The 22,734-nt window shown below is 35.3% G+C and overlaps 1 protein-coding gene across 1 annotated transcript in view; it reads left to right on the forward strand.

The window, feature by feature from the left end:
- The window catches only part of LOC309574965 (sodium channel protein type 1 subunit alpha-like), a gene marked incomplete at both ends in the record, with an annotated part of 62,629 nt that overhangs the window by 26,822 nt on the left and 13,073 nt on the right, over positions 1-22,734 (forward strand). Inside the window, 7 exon segments of the mRNA XM_082285009.1 lie at positions 412-585; positions 1,199-1,555; positions 2,261-2,743; positions 5,566-5,683; positions 7,126-7,280; positions 9,894-10,067; positions 12,597-12,719. Of these exon segments, the coding sequence (XP_082141135.1) occupies positions 412-585; positions 1,199-1,555; positions 2,261-2,743; positions 5,566-5,683; positions 7,126-7,280; positions 9,894-10,067; positions 12,597-12,719 (1,584 nt within the window).

Consider the following 22,734-nt stretch of genomic DNA (forward strand, 5'->3'; position numbering starts at 1 on the left):
CCCCTGTAGTCTTAGATTTGGCCTCATTTGTAATTTGTATACCAAGAAAGAGTTATACCATGTAATTTCTTGGAAAGCATTCTGGTTTATGGTCTGAAAATCAAATCTGGGATATTGTTTGTACAGTACATGAGAAAGTCCACATCCTTACAGAGTTGAAACTGGATTTTAAATCTGTTATAAAAGAGAAGTTTATGTAATTTGTTTAGTATAAAATTTAATTAATTGAAAAATTACTTTGTTTGTATGACACTTGTTAAGGGAATGTGGGTATAATAAATTACTACAGTAAATGTAACTTTTTAAGTATCACTTTTGGATAAGATGTAGCTTGACTTAAAAACCTAGACAACAGCTAGATCTGGAGTATTATATTTCACCATGAAATAACAAACTGCACTTTGAACTTAGGTCTTCACTGGAATCTTCACGGCAGAAATGTTTCTCAAGATAATTGCAATGGATCCTTACTATTATTTCCAGGAAGGCTGGAATATTTTTGATGGTTTTATTGTAACCCTTAGCTTGGTTGAACTTGGTCTTGCAGATGTGGAAGGACTATCAGTTCTTCGATCATTCAGATTGGTAAATATATTTCAATTGCACTGATTTTTCAATGGGGCTTCATTAAAATTATTTTATTTTTGCCTTAAAGATTTGCTTGATGTTTGCTGTGGTACTGATCCTAATGCAAGTTTCACTACCACAAATCCTTATTAACTGTGGTATCTTACCATCTTCGATGGGAATTGATAGGGATCCAGACAAACCGATAGCGGTGGGTGCCCTGGGCCTGTTTCCAATGTATCCATTGTAGATACATGCTTTCAACATCCTGCTATGCAGAATTAAATTGACTCACTGTATGTATTATGCTCTGATTGGCATCACAGGAATAGATCTCTACAAATACTAGTTGAACGGTGGTCCAGATGATTTTAACAGATGAACCCTAGATTTTAAGTTCCAATCAGTAGCTTCTTTGGCCTTCAGTAAAAGCTATGCTTTGAGGATATCAAAATACAATTTTACAAATTTTTCTTGAGGGAACCTTCCATCTTCATGCTTTTAGACAAGATGATACCCTCTGAACAGTCCTACTCAAGGCATATTTTGCACTAATACCGTTCCACTAATTAACTTTAAATTATCTTTGTGTCTTTCTGGTTTTCCTAACAATATTTTTCTTTCCTTCCAGTTACGAGTTTTCAAATTGGCAAAATCTTGGCCAACTCTAAATATGCTGATTAAGATTATTGGTAATTCAGTGGGAGCTCTGGGGAATCTGACCCTGGTGCTGGCCATCATTGTGTTCATTTTCGCTGTGGTTGGGATGCAGCTGTTTGGGAAAAACTACAAGGAATGTGTCTGCAAAATTGCAAGTGACTGTGTGCTTCCTCGCTGGCACATGCAAGATTTTTTCCACTCTTTCCTGATTGTATTCCGAGTGCTGTGTGGAGAATGGATAGAAACGATGTGGGACTGCATGGAGGTTGCTGGCCAAGCCATGTGCCTTACAGTCTTCATGATGGTCATGGTGATTGGAAACCTAGTGGTATGTGATCAAAGTGTTAATAAAAAAATGGTTTGGCGATAGAGTGGTCTCAGTCGTGAAGTGAAGTAAGTGCTCTGGCTCTGCTTCAACAAAGCACTTAAGCAGGTGGTTTAAAGCAACGCTTAAAGTTAAGCTTAAGAGCTTTTTTGGATAGAGAACAAAATATTCTGCAATATCAAAATCCTAAGAATGTCAGAGTGGGTACTTAAGAATGTGACTAATTTCTCTTATGGCCCTTTGAAAATATATTGTGCTTCAAATAATTTTAGTTTATGGGCTCTTTGTAAACCATTTGCTGTGGATTTTTTTTATTATTTATACCTTATGATTAGTTACCTAAATGATCTAATTTCTGTTGTGTGATGGGATAAATTAAACTTTTTAATGATGCTGAACAGCAAATATGGCATCTCCATTTTTAGATTATAAGATTTGACACCAAAACATAAATATATTGTGGGGAATTAAAGACATATTTACAGATATTAGTCAGTTGCACAAATATTTTTGAATAGTGAACAGGACCTATGCTAAATGAACGCTTGGTTTTTATGGAGAAGAGAAAAAGTTTTGAGGGTACATTTTTGGTTATGGTGAATTATTGGGATTTCAGTGTTTGATGTCAATAATAGGATATTTTTTAAAAAATAAATGGGTTTTTTTGGGATAAAGTCTAGAATATCCTTTTTTAAAATCTTTCTGCAGGTACTGAACCTATTTTTGGCCTTGCTCTTGAGCTCATTTAGTGCAGACAACCTTGCTGTGACAGATGATGACAATGAAATGAACAATCTCCAGATTGCTGTGGCAAGAATGCAGAAAGGCATAGATTATGTGAAAAGAAAAGCACGTGAATTCATCCAAAAAGCTTTTGTTAAAAAACAGAAAGCTTTAGATGAAATCAAGCCACTTGAAGATTTAAACAACAAAAATAGTTGTATTTCTAACCATACAACTGTGGAACTAAGCAAAGACCATGACTATATTAAAGATGCAAATGGAACCACCAGTGGTATAGGCACAGGCAGCAGTGTGGAAAAATACATAATTGATGAGAGTGATTACATGTCATTCATAAACAACCCAAGCCTCACTGTGACAGTGCCCATTGCTGTGGGTGAATCCGACTTTGAAAATCTAAACACAGAAGAATTTAGTAGTGAATCAGACCTGGAAGAAAGCAAAGAGGTATTTAGACATTTTTTGCATTTCTCCCTGATCTTTTGACCATCTTTCTTATGTGGGATTTTGTTTGATTGTTTGGGGTTTTTTGTTTTACTTTTCATAAACCAGTGTATTCAATTCTTGATCATTTATTTTGACACTTCTTTGTAGATGGGCATAAATGAGTGTATAAAGGAGGACTTAATTCTTGATGAACAAAAGTGTGGGAAAGGGTTAAAAATTATAGCCTCCAAGAGGGGATGAGGCCAGGTAATGGGAGACTCAATTAATCCATAAAAACTATGTATGGTCCATATGGTAGTTGCAACAACTTGTAGAGGACAGTGCCTTAGCTGCAGCATTATTCCCCTAGAAGCTTCTGTTTGCCTTCTGTAACAAGGGTTGCATGAGGAGTGTGATACATCTTCTCTCTGCCTCTTGAAAAAGCAGATATAAACCAGAAAACATACAAATAGTTTAAGTAACTCCTTTAGACATTTCTCTAGACATATGAATTCTTTTAGATTTTAAAATTGTCAGCTCTTCTAGACCTAGCTTCCCATAAAAAGAAGTCTTGACCATAGACTCTCCCATATACTTCAAATTCATGTGGTTGTTAAAACTGAAAATTACCAACAGATGAAAATACCTACCATTGCTAAAGGAATGCTAGAGCAGGTTATTGATATAAATCCTTTTTGAGAACTGTAATTTTAAAAAGCATATTAAAGCTAAAATTGTTCCATTATGTGACTTTTTGTATGTTGCTATTTTAGCAAAATAATTTAAATTGATTCAATGACAGAATTTTCAAAACTACAGTCTCAATGACTTATTTTGTTGCTATTTTAGTCAAACTAGAAATTTACCTTTCCAGGCATTTAACAATATTAGTTTTCTCACTTGAGAAACCTAAGCCTTAACCAGCTAATTCCCATTTTGGTAGCAGTGCAGTTTCTTTATAGGATAGCTCACCTTCCCCCTTTCATCCCACTGTTGTACTTCTGACAATGCTTCAGACACCCCATTGTGGGGTAGCTGAATTCTTTACCACTGTCCTTTCAGTGTGTATAAGAGCCCTCTAGTGCTCTCAATAAAAATTCAGTGTTAAGCTAAGTGCAATTTTTGGATCCTCCTCCAAGAAAGGAGATCTGTACAAAACAGACTCTCCCCATAGCAACTTATTTCAGAGACAGTGCTGTTCCCTTTTCCCAAATAATATCTGAAGCTTTAATAATTCTTTTCTTGTTAAAGATTAGCTAAAATGTCTATAATTAATTTCACTTATGCTTCTGAACCACTGCTACAGTAAAGGTTCTAAAAATTTATTTCAGCACATTATGAACCTCCCTCCCTCAGCATGAAGAATTTCAAAATAAAACATTTAAACAAAGATCCTTTGGAGGGAGACAATGTTCATCTACTCTCCACAACTACCTTCATGCTGACCAGTCCACTCTTCCAACCCATCACAGACCAGACAGTCAAATAGAGAGACACCACCTGGTTTATGACTGACCAATGGAGAATTGATCCTGTTTAGATATAGATTGAGTTTAGGAAAGCTTAGGAAAGCTGTCTGCCAATGTGCTGCTACCTGTAGGAACAGGGTTACCTTTTATCCCCTTGAAAAAGTACTTCACTTCTGACTTATTACTACCACTGCTTTAATAAACATTTTGTTGTTAGTGTATGGTGGGGTTTTTGTCCTCAATACCAAAAAGCCTGCTGCCACCTAGCAGTGGTGAACCCAAGAGGAGGTTGTAGCGAGGTGGGGATCAGTCTCTTTTCCCAAATAAGTGACAGGATGAGGAAATGGCCTCAAGTTGCACTAGGGGAAGTTTAGACTGGATATTGGGAAAAATTTCCTCACTGAAAGGATTGTCAAGCATTGGAATACGCTGCCCAAGGAAATGGTTGAGTTGTCATACCTGAAGGTATTTAAAAGATGTGGCAGCTGGGGACATGGCTTTGTGGTGGTCTTGGCAGTCCTGAGTTTCTAGTTAGACTCAGCGATCTCTATTGCAGTTGTTTCATTATTTTGTTTAACCATACATCTTTCAATATATTTCCTTCACAATTTTGGCCAAGTTTTAGCCACAATACCAAAGAGCTAGATTGCAACCAGGTTCCAGCTGCATGCTATGTTACAACAGTTTTAGAATTTTTAGGATGAGCATTAGCTTAAGTTCATTATTTTATTTTTTTTAAATTTGGTTTCCACCTTATGCCCCTCTCTCTTTATGCTCATCATGTTTTTGAAAACTTCTTGATAAAACAGAGTCTGGTTTTCTATGGGCTTAAACTACCTCAGCCTAATTGTATGCAGATTCTGCTTCACTCTGAGCTAGACTTTCAGCAATTTTAATCTAGAATTACTAACCTCTGAAGTATGGCCTTCTCTGCTTTTCCCCCTCATTCCACTGAGCTTTCACCTCATTTATGTAGTTGTTTTTAGACTCTTACCTGATTTTCAGTAGACACTACAAATTCCTGCATATTTGTTAAAGCTTCATTATTTCTATGTAGGTCAAGGGATCAATATGACTATGGCTTATTGTGGTCATAAATCCTCTCAGGTTTAGCATCATTACCCTTTTTTTTCCAGTTTAAAGCATAATTTTATTTAAAGTCTGATCTATTAGTGTTACACCTTCTATTTAATAGATTCATACAGTGCAGGAGGAAAAACAGGCTATATAAATTTCTCAGATGTTTATCAGCAATTTACTTATGTTGAAGTCTAGAACATTCGAAAACATTGTCTAATTTACTTACTCCAAAATCAAATAATGTTTGCCTTAAAATTATTTACTGTGCATTTGTGACGCTTCTTTCCTTTACAGAAGTTAAATTCATCTAGTTCATCTGAAGGTAGCACAGTTGATATTGGACTTCCTGCAGAGGAACAACCAGAAGCTGAACCTGAAGAAGCCCAGGAGCCAGAGGCCTGCTTCACAGAAGGTATTTGGAACAAAAGTACTAGTAATACTTACTAATAGAATTGCAGAATAATTTTTCTATGTAAGTTAAGATTTATGAATCATACTATCCTTTAGTTAGTGTTTAAGCGCTGATTATTAGCAGTAGTACTTTTAGTCCATAATATATTATATGGACACTGATATCACAATTATACTATATATTGGATAAACAGTTAAGAAAACATTTTATCAGAAATGTATCTCTATTTTTTAAATAAGAAAAATATGGTATTGAAAGTTTAATTTTAGTATGTTACTGTACTTTATGAGTTTAGTTACAATCTCTTAGATAATAAAATAACTCACTATTTAAAAAATATTCTTCACAGATGCCTAAGTGCTTTATAAAGCATAAATTACTAAAACAGCTGTTTAGTGATCAATAAAAACTGCACCTAAATGGTCTTGTGCAAAATGCTAAATGAATCTTCTACAAATTGGCAAAAGGAGAAGCAAGAGCCTTGTGTGCCACCTGGGACAAGAACAGTCTCACCTGGTGGACTCCTTCATCTTTCATTCTTCCTTCTATTGGCCCACAATTCAATAAAACCACAATCTGGTCATAAATGTTTTTCCAATGGCATTTCCTTGCAAGAAACCTTATGGATGTGTACCTCTGAAGGAGGTGGGGAAATAAATATTTTTAAAAGAGTAATGTAAAGATACAAATGCCATTTTTGGTATCTGTAAGCAAAGGTAGATTTAGACATTTGAAAATAAATGCTATTGTCAGGTTGGGTTATTTCTGGACACGAAAACAGACCATTCTTTAGAAATTTACATTGAACTTGTAAGAGGTAGTACTGTAACAGTCTAGGATTTGTCAAGGAAAATACCATTATTTTTAACTAGTATTTTTCTACATAAAAGTCAGCAGCTAAATCATAAAAGCTTAAATATATTAGGGGCACAAGTTAGATAAACTAGCTGGTACTGAAAAGCCCAGAATTCAGATAAGAGGCTTAGATTTTTCATGCAATGAATGCAACGTTGTCTGAATTGAGTATCCTGAACAAAAGAAGGTACAGTTTAATATCATTTCTTCATATCTTACTACATAAACCTACCTGACATTTGGATGATTTTGTATATTTTAACACTTACTTTCTATTCTATAATTTCGCTTCATGTTCCATGGGCTTTTATCTTTTTGTGTGCATTGTATTGAGCACTTACTTCTTGATAAATGAGAAATTCTTTCTTCTCGCTGGTTCATTAAATTGTAAATTCCAATTGTCTCAATGTTATTTTTTTTTTCTTTGAAGTAAAAGAAGGTTATCTAGGTGAAAAATTATTGGTTTTTAACTAAATAGCACAGTAAAGATAGCATTGTATCATTACCAGAATGCATAACCAAAATGAATACAACTCAACAAAGTCTCTTCTTTTTTTCCTCCTCTCATTACCTACACTGTTCTAAAGGCTGTGTAAGAAGGTTCAAGTGCTGTCAAGTAAGTATAGAAGAAGGGAGAGGAAAGCAGTGGTGGAACCTCAGGAAAACCTGCTTCAGGATTGTCGAACACAACTGGTTTGAGACTTTCATTGTCTTTATGATTCTCCTCAGTAGTGGAGCTCTGGTAAGTAAAACATGAACAGAATGTTGCCATGTTTTCAGGAGACTCCTTAAAATTGTCTCTTCTAACACTGTTTTAACACAATTCCGTGTCTTCAAATGATAGGACTAAATTTTTATTCAGGCCTTGGGAAAAATAGCAAAAAAAGTCTCTTCTCAACAACAAAAGAACAGACATAAGTGATTAGAGAGAGCCTAACTCCATTGCTGGAAGTGGCAGTGTACACCACTGTACACCTCAGGTGGACAGGAGCAACATGTGAAGAAGAGAATACCAAACTTTGTTATTTGAGTTTGCTCTCTTATTTCACTGCTGTTTACAGATGTAGCTCAGGGAAAAGAACTGTCACTGTTGAAGTGTTTGGAACTGTAATGGCATAAATAGTTCACAACACCTTGCAAGGGCCAGGGCTGGATTATGTAGTCCTATAAATGCTGTGTGCTAGAACAGCAAAAAAAGCTAAGACTGTGTGGGGTTTTTTGATTCCTTTCTAAGAATTTATTATTTAGACTTACAATTCAGCTTCTACTGACTCATATTCATGATGGAAGGGACATCTGTAAAAACATGAATTTGCTCTAACAAACATGCAAGGGCAGAATAAAAAAGAAGCCAACCATAATACAAATCTACAAAAATAAATGAAATAAACCCTAACAATAATATGTTTTTTTCAAAAATACAAATAATGATGAAGAATAAGGAAATTAGAGATGAATTTTTAAATTAAAGTGAGCCTGGATATATACTGAGGTGAAGTTTCTTAGGCAAACTCTTTGCTTTTAGATAATGTAGAATATATCTAGCATCTACCCTGGTAGATTTAATTACCCTTTGGCAAATTAACTTCCTACATAATAAAAAAAAAACTGTGTTGCAAAATTGTATTATAAGCTCCCAACACTTTAAAAAAACCACTCCCAACACTTTAAAATACTGTTGATACTGTTAGCAGTTTATGATAATACCTATCACTAGTTTTAACTACATCTCTGAGAATTATTTTGCTTTTGTTTGGTCTAATATCAACACAACCATCAGAAAAACAACTTTTATGCAATACCATGTGACACCTTTCCTGTCATTTAAAACCCTCTAAATAATAAAAAACCTCAAGTCTAAACTATAGAATTTTGGTTCATACAACCAAGTGGAGCAAATCTCCAATGACAAGAATTTAAATGAGAGAAAAGTAGTGGAGGGAGATCTGAAAAAGGTGAATTTCTATTACTATATTAGAGGAAGTATGAGACAAGATCCCATGGTGTTAGTATCTCATGCTTGTGAGCCTAAGGTGTCATTCACAGAATCTTTATTTTGTGAAAATATTTCAAAGACAGTAGATTATCTCTGGAAGTGTGAGACTCTGCTCACCCTTTAAAGTGTTTTGTGATAGTGAAAAGGTCTCTTTGTATCTGCCAGCACTGTATCTCAATATTCACCCCAAGAACATGCTCCAGACAAATCTCACTGCCATCACAGCCAGGAAACGTGGCAGGCACAGGCAGGATGCAAGCTGCCTGCAAACCCCTCCCCAGGGCTCTCAGGCAGGGAGCAGACACATTTCTGCTTCCGAGAGCGCTGCTCGCTCAGCCTCTGGCATAATCCCACCTGTACAAATGAAATGACATGTGCTGACTTCCCAGTTTTTAGTGAATATACATGAGGGTCAGGTGCCATGGTGCCTGATCTAAGCAACCAGAATTACACAGATCTTAGCCTGATGTCTGGTATACAAACACTAATCATTTGAACTGACACATGTCAAGTGATTCAAAAGCAGGCTGGGTAAAAATGAATTTCAGTATCAATAAATATCCAAATCTTTGCAAGCTAGCAGATCATTCCAGTTCTTTCAGCCTGATAAAATCAGTCAGACACCATAAGAAATAATAGCATAATTGAAATTTGAAAGCAATTAAAGGAAAAAAATTGAAGAATTTATAAAAATCAGGAGCTATTTTTTTTTTTCAAGTGCCTAAAAATGAGAACACAAAAAGCGTAAATAACATGGAAAGGAGCTCAGAAATTTTATGTATCTCATAAAATTAGAGTAATAAAGCAAGTAATTGATTTAGATAAATAAGTTTTTTAAGAAAGGAAGAACTTATTTTATGATTTATAACTTAAATTTTTCAGGAATCCAGAGGACTTAGAAGGTAGATTGTATTGTCATTGTCCTGAAAATTTTACAGCTATGGCCCTGGATTTTGCAATTGGGTCTACCTACATACAAGCCAAATGACCTCAGTAGGATTCAGGTCAGGCACAACATTTTGCAGAATCAATTCTCTTTGTCACTGTGGAATATGATCTGAGAAGAATAATTCACTATCAGCAATAAATAAATACATTTTAAAAAATCTCTGACCAGTGGAGTGGTTGCTGTGTAAAATCTACTTCTTTCTCCTGTGAGCTGGAAAATATATTTCCATAGGGAAAAAATGAGTATATACTGAGTTTTCAGAAAAAGAAGCATCGCCTAGAAATTACATACCCTTGCCTTTTCTTGAAAACTGTTTCCTTTTTTTGTTGCCTATTTGGTTTGTTGTGTTACAACCTGAAGCATGTGCAGTAACAAAAAAATAACATATCTTTGAATGTTTATACTCACAGGCTTTTGAGGACATATATATTGAACAACGTAAAACTATCAAGACCATGCTGGAATATGCTGACAAGGTCTTCACTTACATCTTCATTCTGGAAATGCTGCTGAAGTGGGTGGCCTATGGCTACCAAACATATTTTACTAATGCCTGGTGCTGGCTGGACTTCCTGATTGTCGATGTATGTTGTGCATTTCCTAAGTGACACTTTTATATTTATCTGATTATTTTTAAAATTAATTTCTCTGCAACCATAGTATCTAATAATGCCAACTAGTTTACTTTTCAATTTAAAAAGTAAAGTAGCTGAAAAAATTCCATGTTTCTCTGTCTTTCACTTTATGCTTGCAGCACTGCCTTGCTATACCACAGATTTAAGAAAGACGGGAAGTTCTCCTGCTAACAGAAGGAGCTGACATGGTAGTCCCACAGGCAGTTAGAGGGTTTATTCCAACACTGCTGTTGAAAGAAGTCCTGCTGCCCTGTATTTTGGCCTGGGCTTCTCGCTCCCGCCCTCAGACCCACCATTCCTCCTGCTGTGGTCTAGGCTGAATCCAGCATTCAGATGGGTGTCTGATCCACCAGATATCAGACACCCATCTGAATCGAAACACCTTTGGCAAGATAATGAACATCATGTCCACAAGTTTCAGCATATGGATAAATTAGGGCTCCACAAGGAAATCAAGATATATCTCCAGCATTGGTAGTGTGGCTTAATTAGTACTGATGTACAGTAAATACTACTGAGCTTGCAGCATTCACAGCCATGTTTGAAATCTTTGCTGCAAGGGTTATCTGATAGTTCTAGTTCTACGTTACTGTGCTGTGAAATGGGAGAGAACATTTCTTGACGCATTGATACAATTATGGAGAATTTAAGAATATCCTAAGTATACCCCCTGGGAAAAAACCTCCAAGTGTGCAGGAATGCATACTGTTTCAGCAGTTCATGAATTTCTGTGGGTGAACCTCGAATACTATGTTTTACACAGTTACAAAACCAGAACCAGCCCCTGTATTTTCAACACAGTAATTTCTGGTAAAACATATACAAAAACCAAGTACTGAACAAGCTCAGTTTTAAGATTCTTTTTTGTCCTGGTTTCAATGACTTAGAAATGTACACTAAATAGACAAAAAGCAAACTTTATAAGAATTTATTGTCCCAAAGTATTGCCAAAAATCCAATGCTTTTTTAATCAAGTGTTGCCATCATACAAGGGCTAAGCAGAGCAATTAATTTTCTTCAGCTTTTTTGGGGGGGGATGGTGGGGGGTTTGATGGGTGTTTTCAACGTTTTTGATTTGTGTACATTATAGTTTAAATAGATCCAGAATTCAACTCCACATATACAGATACAGATAACCATGTTTCATACAAAGAAAGTACCCTCTCTTGAAAAACACTTTGTTTTTTAGTATTGGAATTCTCAAAATGGGTACCTAAGTGACACCTACAACAAAAATGTTTGAAGAATCATGCAAGCTGAAGCAGCTGTTCCTTTTCTAAACTAATTTTCTCTAATATTTGACTTTATTTAAATCATAATATCCAAAAAAGCCATCTTGTGAATGTGAGAATTTGCATACATCATTATGTGAAGGTATAGTACATATTCAAGTGTCTGAATTAGTTCATGACAAATGCTGGATATTTTCTTTAATTTTGCTTTAGATTACAGCAGCTTTAAAGTTTTTAGTAATATGACGAATGTGCTGGAAAAAGAAATTTAGATTTCAAAAGAACAAAGCTATGTGGGTTGCCAGAATTGCTGAAAAGTTCAGAAAAGATATTAACTTTTAAAAGCTAAAAATTTCACATATAATGCTTGTTTTTAAATATGAGCACAGTCCTAGAGTTCTCTTTACCTGATACACTGTTTTTTATAATGAAAGAGTACATGAGAACATTATGCTATTTTTGGCCCAATAAATAGTTAAGGAATTAGAACAGCATAATGAGGGAACATTCAGGGGAAATGGGAAACAAACAGAAGGTAATATTTTGGACAGGAGCCATAGCAATTGTGCAGAATGTGGTATCTTGCACTGAGGTAATGTAGGGACATGGAACATATAAAGGCCTGTCAAATTCTTCCACCTATGGAACTGTTCTTCTAAGGTCTTAGAAACAGCATAGTCCAGGTTAATATCAGCTTGTAAAGCACACAATTTCAGCAGTCAGGCAAAAGGATTATCCAGTATAACTGACTGTAGCAAAAATAATCCTATTTACTAATTTTCAGGGGAGCAATGTTGTTCTGTGACCCACGTGTCAGTTCAACACAAACTTCAATCTTTCCCTTATGTTGTGAGCAATCAAATGACATTATCAACCATAATTAGTGATCCCAACAGTATTGTGAAACAAAGAAAAAGTAAGAGCAATACCTAAATTGGTAAAAAGGAGAGATTAATTTAATTCAATTTTTGTGGTTTTAAGTGCCCTCAGATCAGTAGCAAAGGATGAAACTCAGAAATACTAATGTTTCCAGATATCAGTTATCTTATTATATTTTTGTTTGTTTACCTATTCTTCTTTCATATTATTTCTTTCTTTTTTTTTTTTTTTTTTACCTGAAAGACTCCCTATTCCTGAAGAAAGTGATCCAAAATTAGAATCTTCTAACGAAGTGTATATCTCACATCTATGGTATGTAAAGTAAAATGTACAGTATAATAATTTTTACTTTCCTGTTTTCATATAGGTCTCTTTGGTTAGCTTAACAGCAAATGCATTGGGTTACTCTGAACTTGGTGCCATTAAGTCCCTTAGGACACTAAGAGCTTTGAGACCTCTAAGAGCTTTGTCACGATTTGAAGGCATGAGGGTAAGACAACATGAAAGAATCTGAAACTATGCATGCATAGAAAGAATACATGCATGCACAACAAGGAATGACAAGTCCATGCAGAAGGGCTGCACTACCTTTTTATCGCATATCTTTTACTAACAGATAAGCAAAAAGCTTCATCAATTCACCTGAATCCATATGCAGTATCACATAGAACTTACATTTATTAAGGTTACTTTACTTTCTAGCCAATCTCAGGAGTTTTTCATATGAGTCTTTGAAATCGCCAACCATGAACTCTCTTAACAGAGTCTTAATAATAAATAAAATGTAACAAAATTTTATTAGTTTTTTTACTGATAAACATATCACAATATTTATACAGGACTCTAATTTAGCATTAGTTAACAAAGATATTTTCTGATAGAAATTGAAATTCTTCATTTTTCACTATATTTTATAAGCCCCCTTTCATCTAACCCCACTGAATTTTATTAGATGATACTACAGATATATTCATACCCACTAGTGGTTTAAATCTATTTCTGAGTTTGGCTGACTTAAAAAAGCAAATCAAGTTCTTTGATTCCTGTATGAAGTTATTTTTTTTGTAAGGTAAATGCTTTTGTATTTCAACTAATCTCTATTCAATATTCAATACAATGTATATAAGGTTATTTCTTGCTACTCTGAATAATTTAGAGACCCTGCTTACTATTCATCTCACTCAAGAAGGCATTTTGACTTATTTTTTCATTTGTTTATACCTTCTGTTCCTTAAAGCCACTGAATACGAACTAACTCTATATGCATGTCAATGAAATATGCTTTAAGAGAATGCTTTTTCCTGCATCATAGAAACATAAGAGGAAACAATGCAAAATCTTTAGAAAAAAATCTAAGATTAATGAAGTCAAACCGAGGCTTTGAATTCTCTTCCTGAAATTGTATTCAGCAGACTACCTATCTCTACTTCAGAATGCAGCAGAAAATACATTGCTAACCAATAATTACTAGATTTAAATTTCAGCCTCATGCAGCAAATTGACTTTTAACAGTTTTCTCTTTATTTGAAACTCATGAACTGATATTCAAGAGGGTAAGAGCTGGTCAAGTACTACATAATATGCAACTATTTGATTTAGCCATTTTCTCTTTGTCTTTCTTTGTACATACTGTTCATGAACATTCAGGTAAATGTATGTGGTTTTGTGCAGAGAAATGTTGGGAAACTGCTGTCAGCTTTACTTTTTAAATGATGTTCTGGTCAGCTGCAGGAGGACTGGGAGACCAGTACAGATATTACGCAGGGAGGAAAAAAATGCAGCTCTTAAAAAGATATTGGAAGACAAGGTCATTTCTAGAAAGATGTCAAAATTGATTGCCAAATGTTTTATTTCATTTTTCTGTATCTTTACTTGATTGCCTTAGTAAATTTTCCACTTACAAGATTTAGGATATTCATGCATAAAGAAGCTGTTATTAAGGTACCTGTTATTTGAAATCTAATTACTGCTTTCCCCTATTGCTTGCTGAATAACTATGAAACTCTGCCAGAAGCCCAATCATATGATAGAATTTCAGCTACACAACATTAATAATTAATGAGCAATTTACTTTGTAGGAATCATAGACAAGCTTGGAAAAGCAAATAGGCTTCAGCTCTGTCCTCCAATATTAATGGTAGTCAATGAAGTACCTGATTCCAGTCACTTTTCAGATTTGACTGCCCAAATATATATAGGCCTTATGGTTACTACATGCACTTCTGAAATAGTGGTTTTTTCCAAAGCACTTGGCAAGTATTCAAAACAGCTCACTGACAGTTGTTGGCATTACTTTATGAATGACTCACGAACAGTAAAACATTCAAATAATAAATAATTGACCAGCTCATAAGACTGTAGTCAAATTGCAGTCTTCTCAGAAACTGAGTTCATTACATAAGAATTCATAAAAAGAGATTCTTTTTTCTGCCTGCAGAAAGTAAAAATAAATCAGCCCTCTTTGCTTTCTTATATTGCCCATACCTACACTGAGCTGTGATAAAACAGAGATTTTATTCAGCATGTATTTAAATTTTACTGTTTACCCATGTTCAAAACTGTGCAAATTTTGCATTGAAAATGTAGAATATCTTAAGTGTTCCACAAGAGGCTGTATATACAAAAGGCTCTGGATCATTTTGTAAAACAATTTGCCAAGTACTCGCTACTTTAATTCAGTCGATGTTTTTCTTAAGTAAGTTTTCCATTCTGGTGAATAGGAAGAATGCAGCATTTTACACAGTCAGTAAATGCTAATGACTATTTTGTTATGCCTAAATATGAAACACACTTCAGATTTTAAGATACGTTCTTAGAAGTCTTCAGCTATCCTCTTTAGTTACAACTTAATTTTATAATTATGCTGTTTCATAAATGGGATAAATTCTCTCTTTCCAAAGTAAATATAAGATACATGAATCACCTGTACCAAAATAGGGTACAAGTGATCCACAGCCTGTGCTTGCCTTAAGCACAGAAGTGAATTTTGCCCTATTAAAGGCATTTAGAATATCTGCTAGTATACTGAATTCTGAGAAATTTTCATACTTTCTATATTGAATCTCAAAACCGACTCCACCCAGATGCTGGAAGGCAAAGTAAAGGATTGCTTTAATTTAATTTAAATTTCTGTCTTAGGGTTTATATTCTCATCTCAATTAGTGTATGTACTAAGTGTATGTACTAAGCAGAAGTAGCTGCAAACTGAGATTTGAATATACCCATTGCTTTTTGTTTAGCTTTTTAGTACTCGCAGTATAATGCTTTTGCGCTAGTTCTGAATTGGTATGCTACTTGAAAATATAGAATACTGAGTACATTTGCTTTGCTGAGTTAGAGAATTAAGCGACAATAAAGCATGCATTTGTGTCTAATTTCACAAAATAAAGCATGTCATGCTGTGCTTGATTTATTAGAGAAATAGTAGAAGGCAGTGAACAATCTGAAATCCACTTGCACTTTCAGTTTTGCATGCCTTATGCATATTTCTGGCTGATGGCTTTAAACATTTACAGTATTTCAAATTTCCAGTCCAATTTAATAACTTTTAAAATTAAATTAGAGCATTTGATGTCTTAAATATCCTCTAAAATTCAATGGCTATTCCTTAAGATTCCCTTACCAGGAAAGTGACAATGAGGCATTTTCAAGAGTACTCAAAACTTCATTAGTACGAAAGAAACATTCCTCATATAATTGAGTTATAAAACATAGCATCAAGTGTCTGTCATTACAGATTCACAACTAATAACAGGCTATATATTTCTATTTCATTTAGGATGCATTTCAGCTTGGATGGGGTGGACCACTTGTTCCTCCCCTAATTTGTATTATGGGTACAGTATTTCCCCCTTTTCTACCCTTAATGAGTACAGTCTGACTAATCACTACATTGTATATTAAGGGTTACGAGAAGAGACAACCTTATCTGCAAATCCCAGTACCAGCAAAAGTAGATTCTATATATCCATCCTACATTGCTTCTCAATTGGTTTAAGTCTTTGGAAATAATTCCTTGAAATTTTGATGTTAAAGAAAAAACATGAAAATGAGCAAATTAGTTTTGTTTTTTAGAGTTTCTGGAGGTTTTTTTGCAGGAGAAAGGTACCTCAGCTATTTTAAGATTTTCAGTTGCTTTTTTAACTGAGATAGAAGTTGGCTTTGTTTAAAAATTTCAATCTGGCTTTTATATTGTTTTGGAAAGATCTATGCTTTACCCTGTTACTCAGTTTATAGCTATATATTCAAAATAACCTGTAGAAAGTTTTGAACGTTACTCATAATACATCAAACACATTCCAGAATACTGTGATCTGAATAATCACAACTACAGATATTGATATAATTGCAGTTTAAGTTTTTGCATAATTTTAAACACCCTATATGTTACATTAAGTAAATCACTCTAAGTGTACACACACAACAGATAACATATAACATCCCTTCTTGGAATATGAATTCAGTCTTCTTTGGCCTGTGTTGGAAACCAGTTTTCGTAATTTTTTTATAAAATGCCAGTAAGAGTATTATCTTTCTTTTTTTTCCAGATTTGTATTTGTTGTATCTTACAGAAAACTCTTACTGTTAGGATCAAAATTTAATGAAATTTGAATGGGATACATAATATAGTTTGCATTTTAATTGAAAACATTATAGGGTGTGTAAAAGTCGACAACATTTCATTAATGCAACAAGGAGGGCAAAAAGTTGGGGCTTTTTTAACTGCATCCAGTGAAATATAAAGATACTATTCCCACATCAAATAACTGCTATGTTTTCATGCTCATGTCTCTTTACAATATATACCAGGTCTTCTCAAACAAGTGGAGCCATGTGATTTACTGCTTGGCAGATAATTATTGTATTTTATCATACAGTGTGTTAAATTATGTCTTTTCTTCTACATTGTCTTCAAAAGTACTTTTTGCATACTTGATTTCTGGTGAGAAACAGAATCAGGCTGCTCCAATGCCTCCAGTCTTCTGTTAAATCCAACAGTGTAGCTCTCTTTAAATAGACTGTTAACGTGAATAACAAAGGCATGTGTTTCTACTTTAAACAAGTTAAACTTATAAAAGCTAGAACAGAACTGCAGAATCATGTAGTTAAACACCTCCGCTAACAATTGTGGCAGTCCAAGATACAAACTCACCACACAATAGCATAAAATTCCTCCAGCACCAAGTGTTATAAAAACAGTTTGTGCATTGTTTGAGAAAGTATTTTGCTTTCTTTGAAGATAAAATTCACTATCAGAAGCATTCTTCAGTCATGTGCACTTGTCCAGTAACAGTTACAGAAAAGTAGAAAATACAATAATTGGCTTATTCAGGGACTGATTTTCTCCTCCTCTGAGATCTTTTATCCCTTACTTCAGTTTTATTTGTTCATTACTGTTCAGGTTAAGATTTACTTGTAACTCCTTGACAGGTCTCTTTGGTTCTTTCCACCTGCCTGCCTTTGCATATTCTCAGTTAAATACAACTTTTTTTTTTACTATCACTGCTTGAAATGGTAGTTTTCTAACAATCTTCACTGTATATTCCCAGTACTGTCTTTATTTTACTCAAAAAATTGAAGACATTGTCATAAATAATTTTTTAATTGGTTCAGACAAGGTGCTTCTCATGCCTAACACTGCAAAATGCATTCATTGTTTCTTTCAGGAAACAACCTTTCTTGCTTTTTAAAAAATTGATCTAAATAATTGTATAGTCCCACCATCATAATTTACTTCTACAAACTTTTGGTTTCCTAAATTTTTAGTGATCGTGACTTAAAGACAAGCATTATTTTGCTAGAATAAAAGTTTTTTTTATTTTTTCAAATTTCTTACAACTTTTCTAAACATTTTTCTAAATGTTATTTAATTCTGGCCTTACATAATCCTGGGTCATATCATTAAGAATAAAATACATGCATGGACATAGAATTAAGGCAAACTGTGTAGCAAAGGTGGAAACTAGTTTTTTTACTACATACCTCTTAATGGCAAAGCCAAACTTCTCAGATGTGCTCAGTAGTAACAAGAGAACAGCTGTAAGTTGGGTTATGTGAAATTCTTAATTGATAGAAGGGGTTTAGGGAGGTTTGTGGTTTAATTTTTTTCATTTGGGGGGTGGGGGTATTTGATATTAATTTTGGTGGGGATTTTTGTTTGGGTTGGGATTTTTTTTTTTTTTTTTTTTTGGTCAGGTAAATACTGGAACAATGGAATGTAGTTAGTGGATTATAGATCATACATTCATACCAACATGGTGCATCACTCTGATTTCTATTTGTGGGACAAACTTAGGAAAATTAGTTTCTTGCAAGAAATCCATTCAGATAAAATAGAGGAGTAATTAATTGAAAATGAGAAAGTTTGAATTACTTTTTTTAGGTTCCTAGAATCTAAAAATTCTCCTGATTCCTCCCTAACCATTATTTGGATCATGTCAAGTAGGTTGCACTTTCTCTCACAGACATACCTAACTTTCATCCACTGTTGTCTCTATAGCCGGTTCATAGCTGATCACCAAGCATATGCAGCATGCTTCTTCCCAGGGTACCATTCCAAGCTATTCAATGAGAAAACAAGTCGTTTTGAGGTAAAAGGATTATTGCAATCTCTCTCTCCCTCAATTCCTTCTCTCTCTTTCTTCCTTTCACTTTCTGTCCTCATCTGCTAGACTGCAATATCACATACATTTATTACCTGATCTAAACATTGATAAAATGGGATAATTTTTTGTTATTATCTGTGAGTAAAATTCCCATCTACAGTACTTCTGTGGCGATATATGTATAATTTATCCCTTCAACATAAAGAACTTTAATCCTTAGGTAGCCATTGTGTGAATCGACAGGTAACCAGGGCGACCACCAAAACACAGCTGAAATGCAACGAGTAAACTTTTTTCATTACCTTGTGAACAATGCTGGGAGGCAGAGACACATGGGGACGCTGGCTCCTTTAGGATTACTTCATCCTTGTGGGGACAGCAGGGCTCGCAGCCTGCCCCAATATATGAAAGGACTTCGCGCATGCGCAGCTTATCACAAAGCTGTGCTTTTATGATCTCTCTCTGTCTCCCAGCAGGAGGCTCAAGCATGTCTGTGAGAGTGTATTATCTCTACACAGGAATTCTACTTCTCAAAACAGGCAGAGGATAAACAACACTAGGCCTAATAAATGGAATTTTCCCACACTGGCATGCTTAGCATTCCCAGCTGCAAGTTCACTTTGAGAGAAACTATTCCCTCCTCGCCAAATCTTCCAATTTTAACCTTTCCCTCCCAAGAGCCATACATCTTCAATCCAGCTCCATGTATACAGTCAGATGAGACAGGGTATCTCATGTGGTTATATTTTTCCTGTACTGCATCACCAGGTGTCTTCGTTCACGAGCACCTCCAAACTTCACACTAAGCAACTGTGGCAGAGATCCCGGAGCCTCTACTGAGGGTCAGTCTTAATCCTCGGCACTGGGCTGTGTTTTAATTCCGTCGGCTGGCCCACAGGTCCACTACCTCCATTGCTTTTGTGACAAACACTTTCCACTGGCTTAGCTGCTCCTAAATTAAGGCCCATAACCATTTCCTCCATCCCATTGACTTTCTGCTGTGTTATGACTTGTAGAAGTGCCTTCTCTAACTTCAGAGAAAGGCAGTTTCCATGATCAGTTTTATGGTACCAGGGAGAACAGAAAGCCATTATAACAGAATCAGATAGTGCTAATCTTTTTGATTCAGGGATGGGCTTTCTTCATGGTCTGCCTCAGATGCTCTTTTGATCCCCTGACTGGGATAGTTATTTTATGTTTACATACAGTTACTATGTCCTTTCCTCCCTTGCCTCAACTCTCCCACAGTTTAAGAGAGAATACACCTGTCTGTGACTTGATACCTACTTGGTCAAGTCAGTGTGGTTTCAGAATCTTCTAGACTTCCTTGTGTACTGTCCCCCAGGTCCTTCACTATGAGCACATGCTAAATTCAGATCCCGTATGTCACCTGCACCTCCATCCGTGTCCATTCATGGCATACCTCCTGCGCATTCCAGCAATCTTACCTATGTGCTGCACCAAGAATCTAAGCCAATGTCTCCTTGCTCATTTCTCCATCTTTCAGTGTAAATGTTCTCTCTGGCAGCTCTTTGGGAACTTCTCCTATTTAAGCATAAAATTATGAAGTTGACACATTCCAAGTGGAGGCAAATAAAGTACTTTTTAATTTTAAGTAGAAAGAGTGTTCCAGACACAGTCCTATAATCTCCCTTTCCATCCCAAAGATGGTAACTTCCTCCTCATTTGCATCAGGAACAGAGTTTGGAACTTCTTCACAGAATCTGCAAAAGTTATGGGAGAAGTGGATAAGTACTACCAAGATTTTTCCTTGTTTGTTTACAGATTTCAGGAGGCCTTGATACATCCATTACTCAGCTCCAATGTAGGAATTCCTGGAAAGCCTGTGGTGGCTGAGGTGCCAGGATCTATGGAAAATACTCTCCTCTGGCAACTAAAATACATCCATATCTCACTGTGTTCGGCTATGTCTGCCACAGCAGGGCTCAATCTAGTAAAGCTTCCTTATATTCTATTGATACAGCAGGGATAAGCTGGTGTTTTGTACAATCCTTTTTCTGCACATATGAGCAGTTCTGATAAAAAACCTGATTTTTGGTCCAGTTTTGATGTTTTTTGGAGAGTTTTCCAAAAGAAGATACAAACAGCAACCATGAAAAACAACTGGACTACTAATTTGTCTTGACATAAAGTCATATTGGCCAAACGATAGGACATACAACTAGTATTGCTGTAATTCTTGTATCTTTTGCATAAATCTGATATTGGAAGATAAATCTTACAGAAATTTAAACATGAAAAATTGTGTAGATGTATGAAATACTGCCTTCTTCTAGAGGAGACATGGTTTCCCACAATGACTTTTTTTTCCCCTGGATGAATGTTGACTGGAAATGTAAAATAGTTTAGAGCCCCTTCATCTTTTTAGGCATCAGGTGTTGCTTCTCACTTGTTTCTTATTGCTGTTACACCTACCTGAAGCTGTAGGAAGGTGAACAAGCAGAATCAACTTGGGCTGTTGCAGCTTCGCTCACTGGAGTCAGCCTGACCAGCAACATCCCAGGCTTGAGAAAATGCATAGGTAATTTATAAAACCAAACAAACACCTATGCAAACATCTTTTTCCAATTTACTGGCATTATATTCTGTATCAAGAAATAACAAAAAATAGGCCCAAGAGAACCACCCCGTTTAAAATAAAAAATGCATTTTGAATCATGATAAAGATTTAAAGAGCAAATAAAAATAAGAGCTGTAGTTGCCAACATTCTTTTAACCTTCTACAGACTCTTTCCAACAAGCTGAGAATGACAATTTTTATTTGCTCAATTAACGCATTAAGAAATGCTAATTGACCTCTTTTCTGCTTTCAGTTCACTTTTCAATTGGTTCTCCCTTTCTTCTGTCCACTTGCTGTAGCTTATGTGTGTAGGTGTTGTCTGTGTATGCATGGGTGCTATCCTGGATATGTATTAGGTTAATGTCCTTGTTTTCCTGAGATACCTGAGCTAATTCCTAAAGCAAATACAAAAAAAAAAAAAAAAAAGCTGTTAAGGCAATCACTTCCAACGGTATGTGTTGAAGAAATTAAAGACTTCTTCCTAAGGAGGACTTTATAGTCAGATGAGCATCTGACCAACATGTAAAAATACAGTTTCCACTGCTGGGGAAAAAAAATCAAACAGAAAAAAAGTGCAAACAGAAAACAACTTCTAAAAGTTTTAATTTTCTTTTCTTCTTTTCTTAAAAAACCTTCCAGGGGGACTGGATAGCTCAAGGGGTTGGTAATAGGATACAGAGCCTTTCATCTCTAGGTCACCAGTTCGCATCCAGGCCAGGTCAGTAGTGACCAAAAATTGTTACCATTTGATGGGTTTTCAGTGACCTATATGAAATAAGTTGTTGGAAGCATTGTTGGAACAATTGCTGGAAGCTGTTCTCTTTTCATCCAAGAAGATGTGGCTTATCTTTTCATAGTCTCAGTGGTGAGACTGCATTACCTGTTCATCTAAAGATGCAAGAAACACTGATGCTTTTTGTAGAAATCTTTTTTTCTACAACTATTATCAATTCATAATTGTTGTAACAGTTATTGTTGCTGTTAGTATTCTGCTGCCTGTTCTGGATCTGTGCTATGGTTCAATGGATGTCAGGGTTGTTATAAAGGTAACTGCTACAGGCACTCAATTCATGCAAAACCATTCTTTGTGTGAGCAGAGGTAACCTTAACTTATTTGAGTTGCAGAACTAAATTCCCATCTTTCTTTCTTGACATCTTTATTTTCAGGTTTTTCATCAAGACTAAACAGAGGAATTCAATCAGTGTAACACATCTGGAACATTTTTATGAGTGGGGAGAAAAAGAGATAAGACAAGCACTAGCTGGCCTAGAATTTCAAAGCAGCAATAGCCTAATACAGTGTCATAGATCAGGTCAGA

The sequence above is a fragment of the Coloeus monedula genome, assembly GCF_965178545.1.
Source record: "Coloeus monedula genome assembly, chromosome: 7".
Lineage (NCBI taxonomy): Eukaryota > Metazoa > Chordata > Aves > Passeriformes > Corvidae > Coloeus > Coloeus monedula.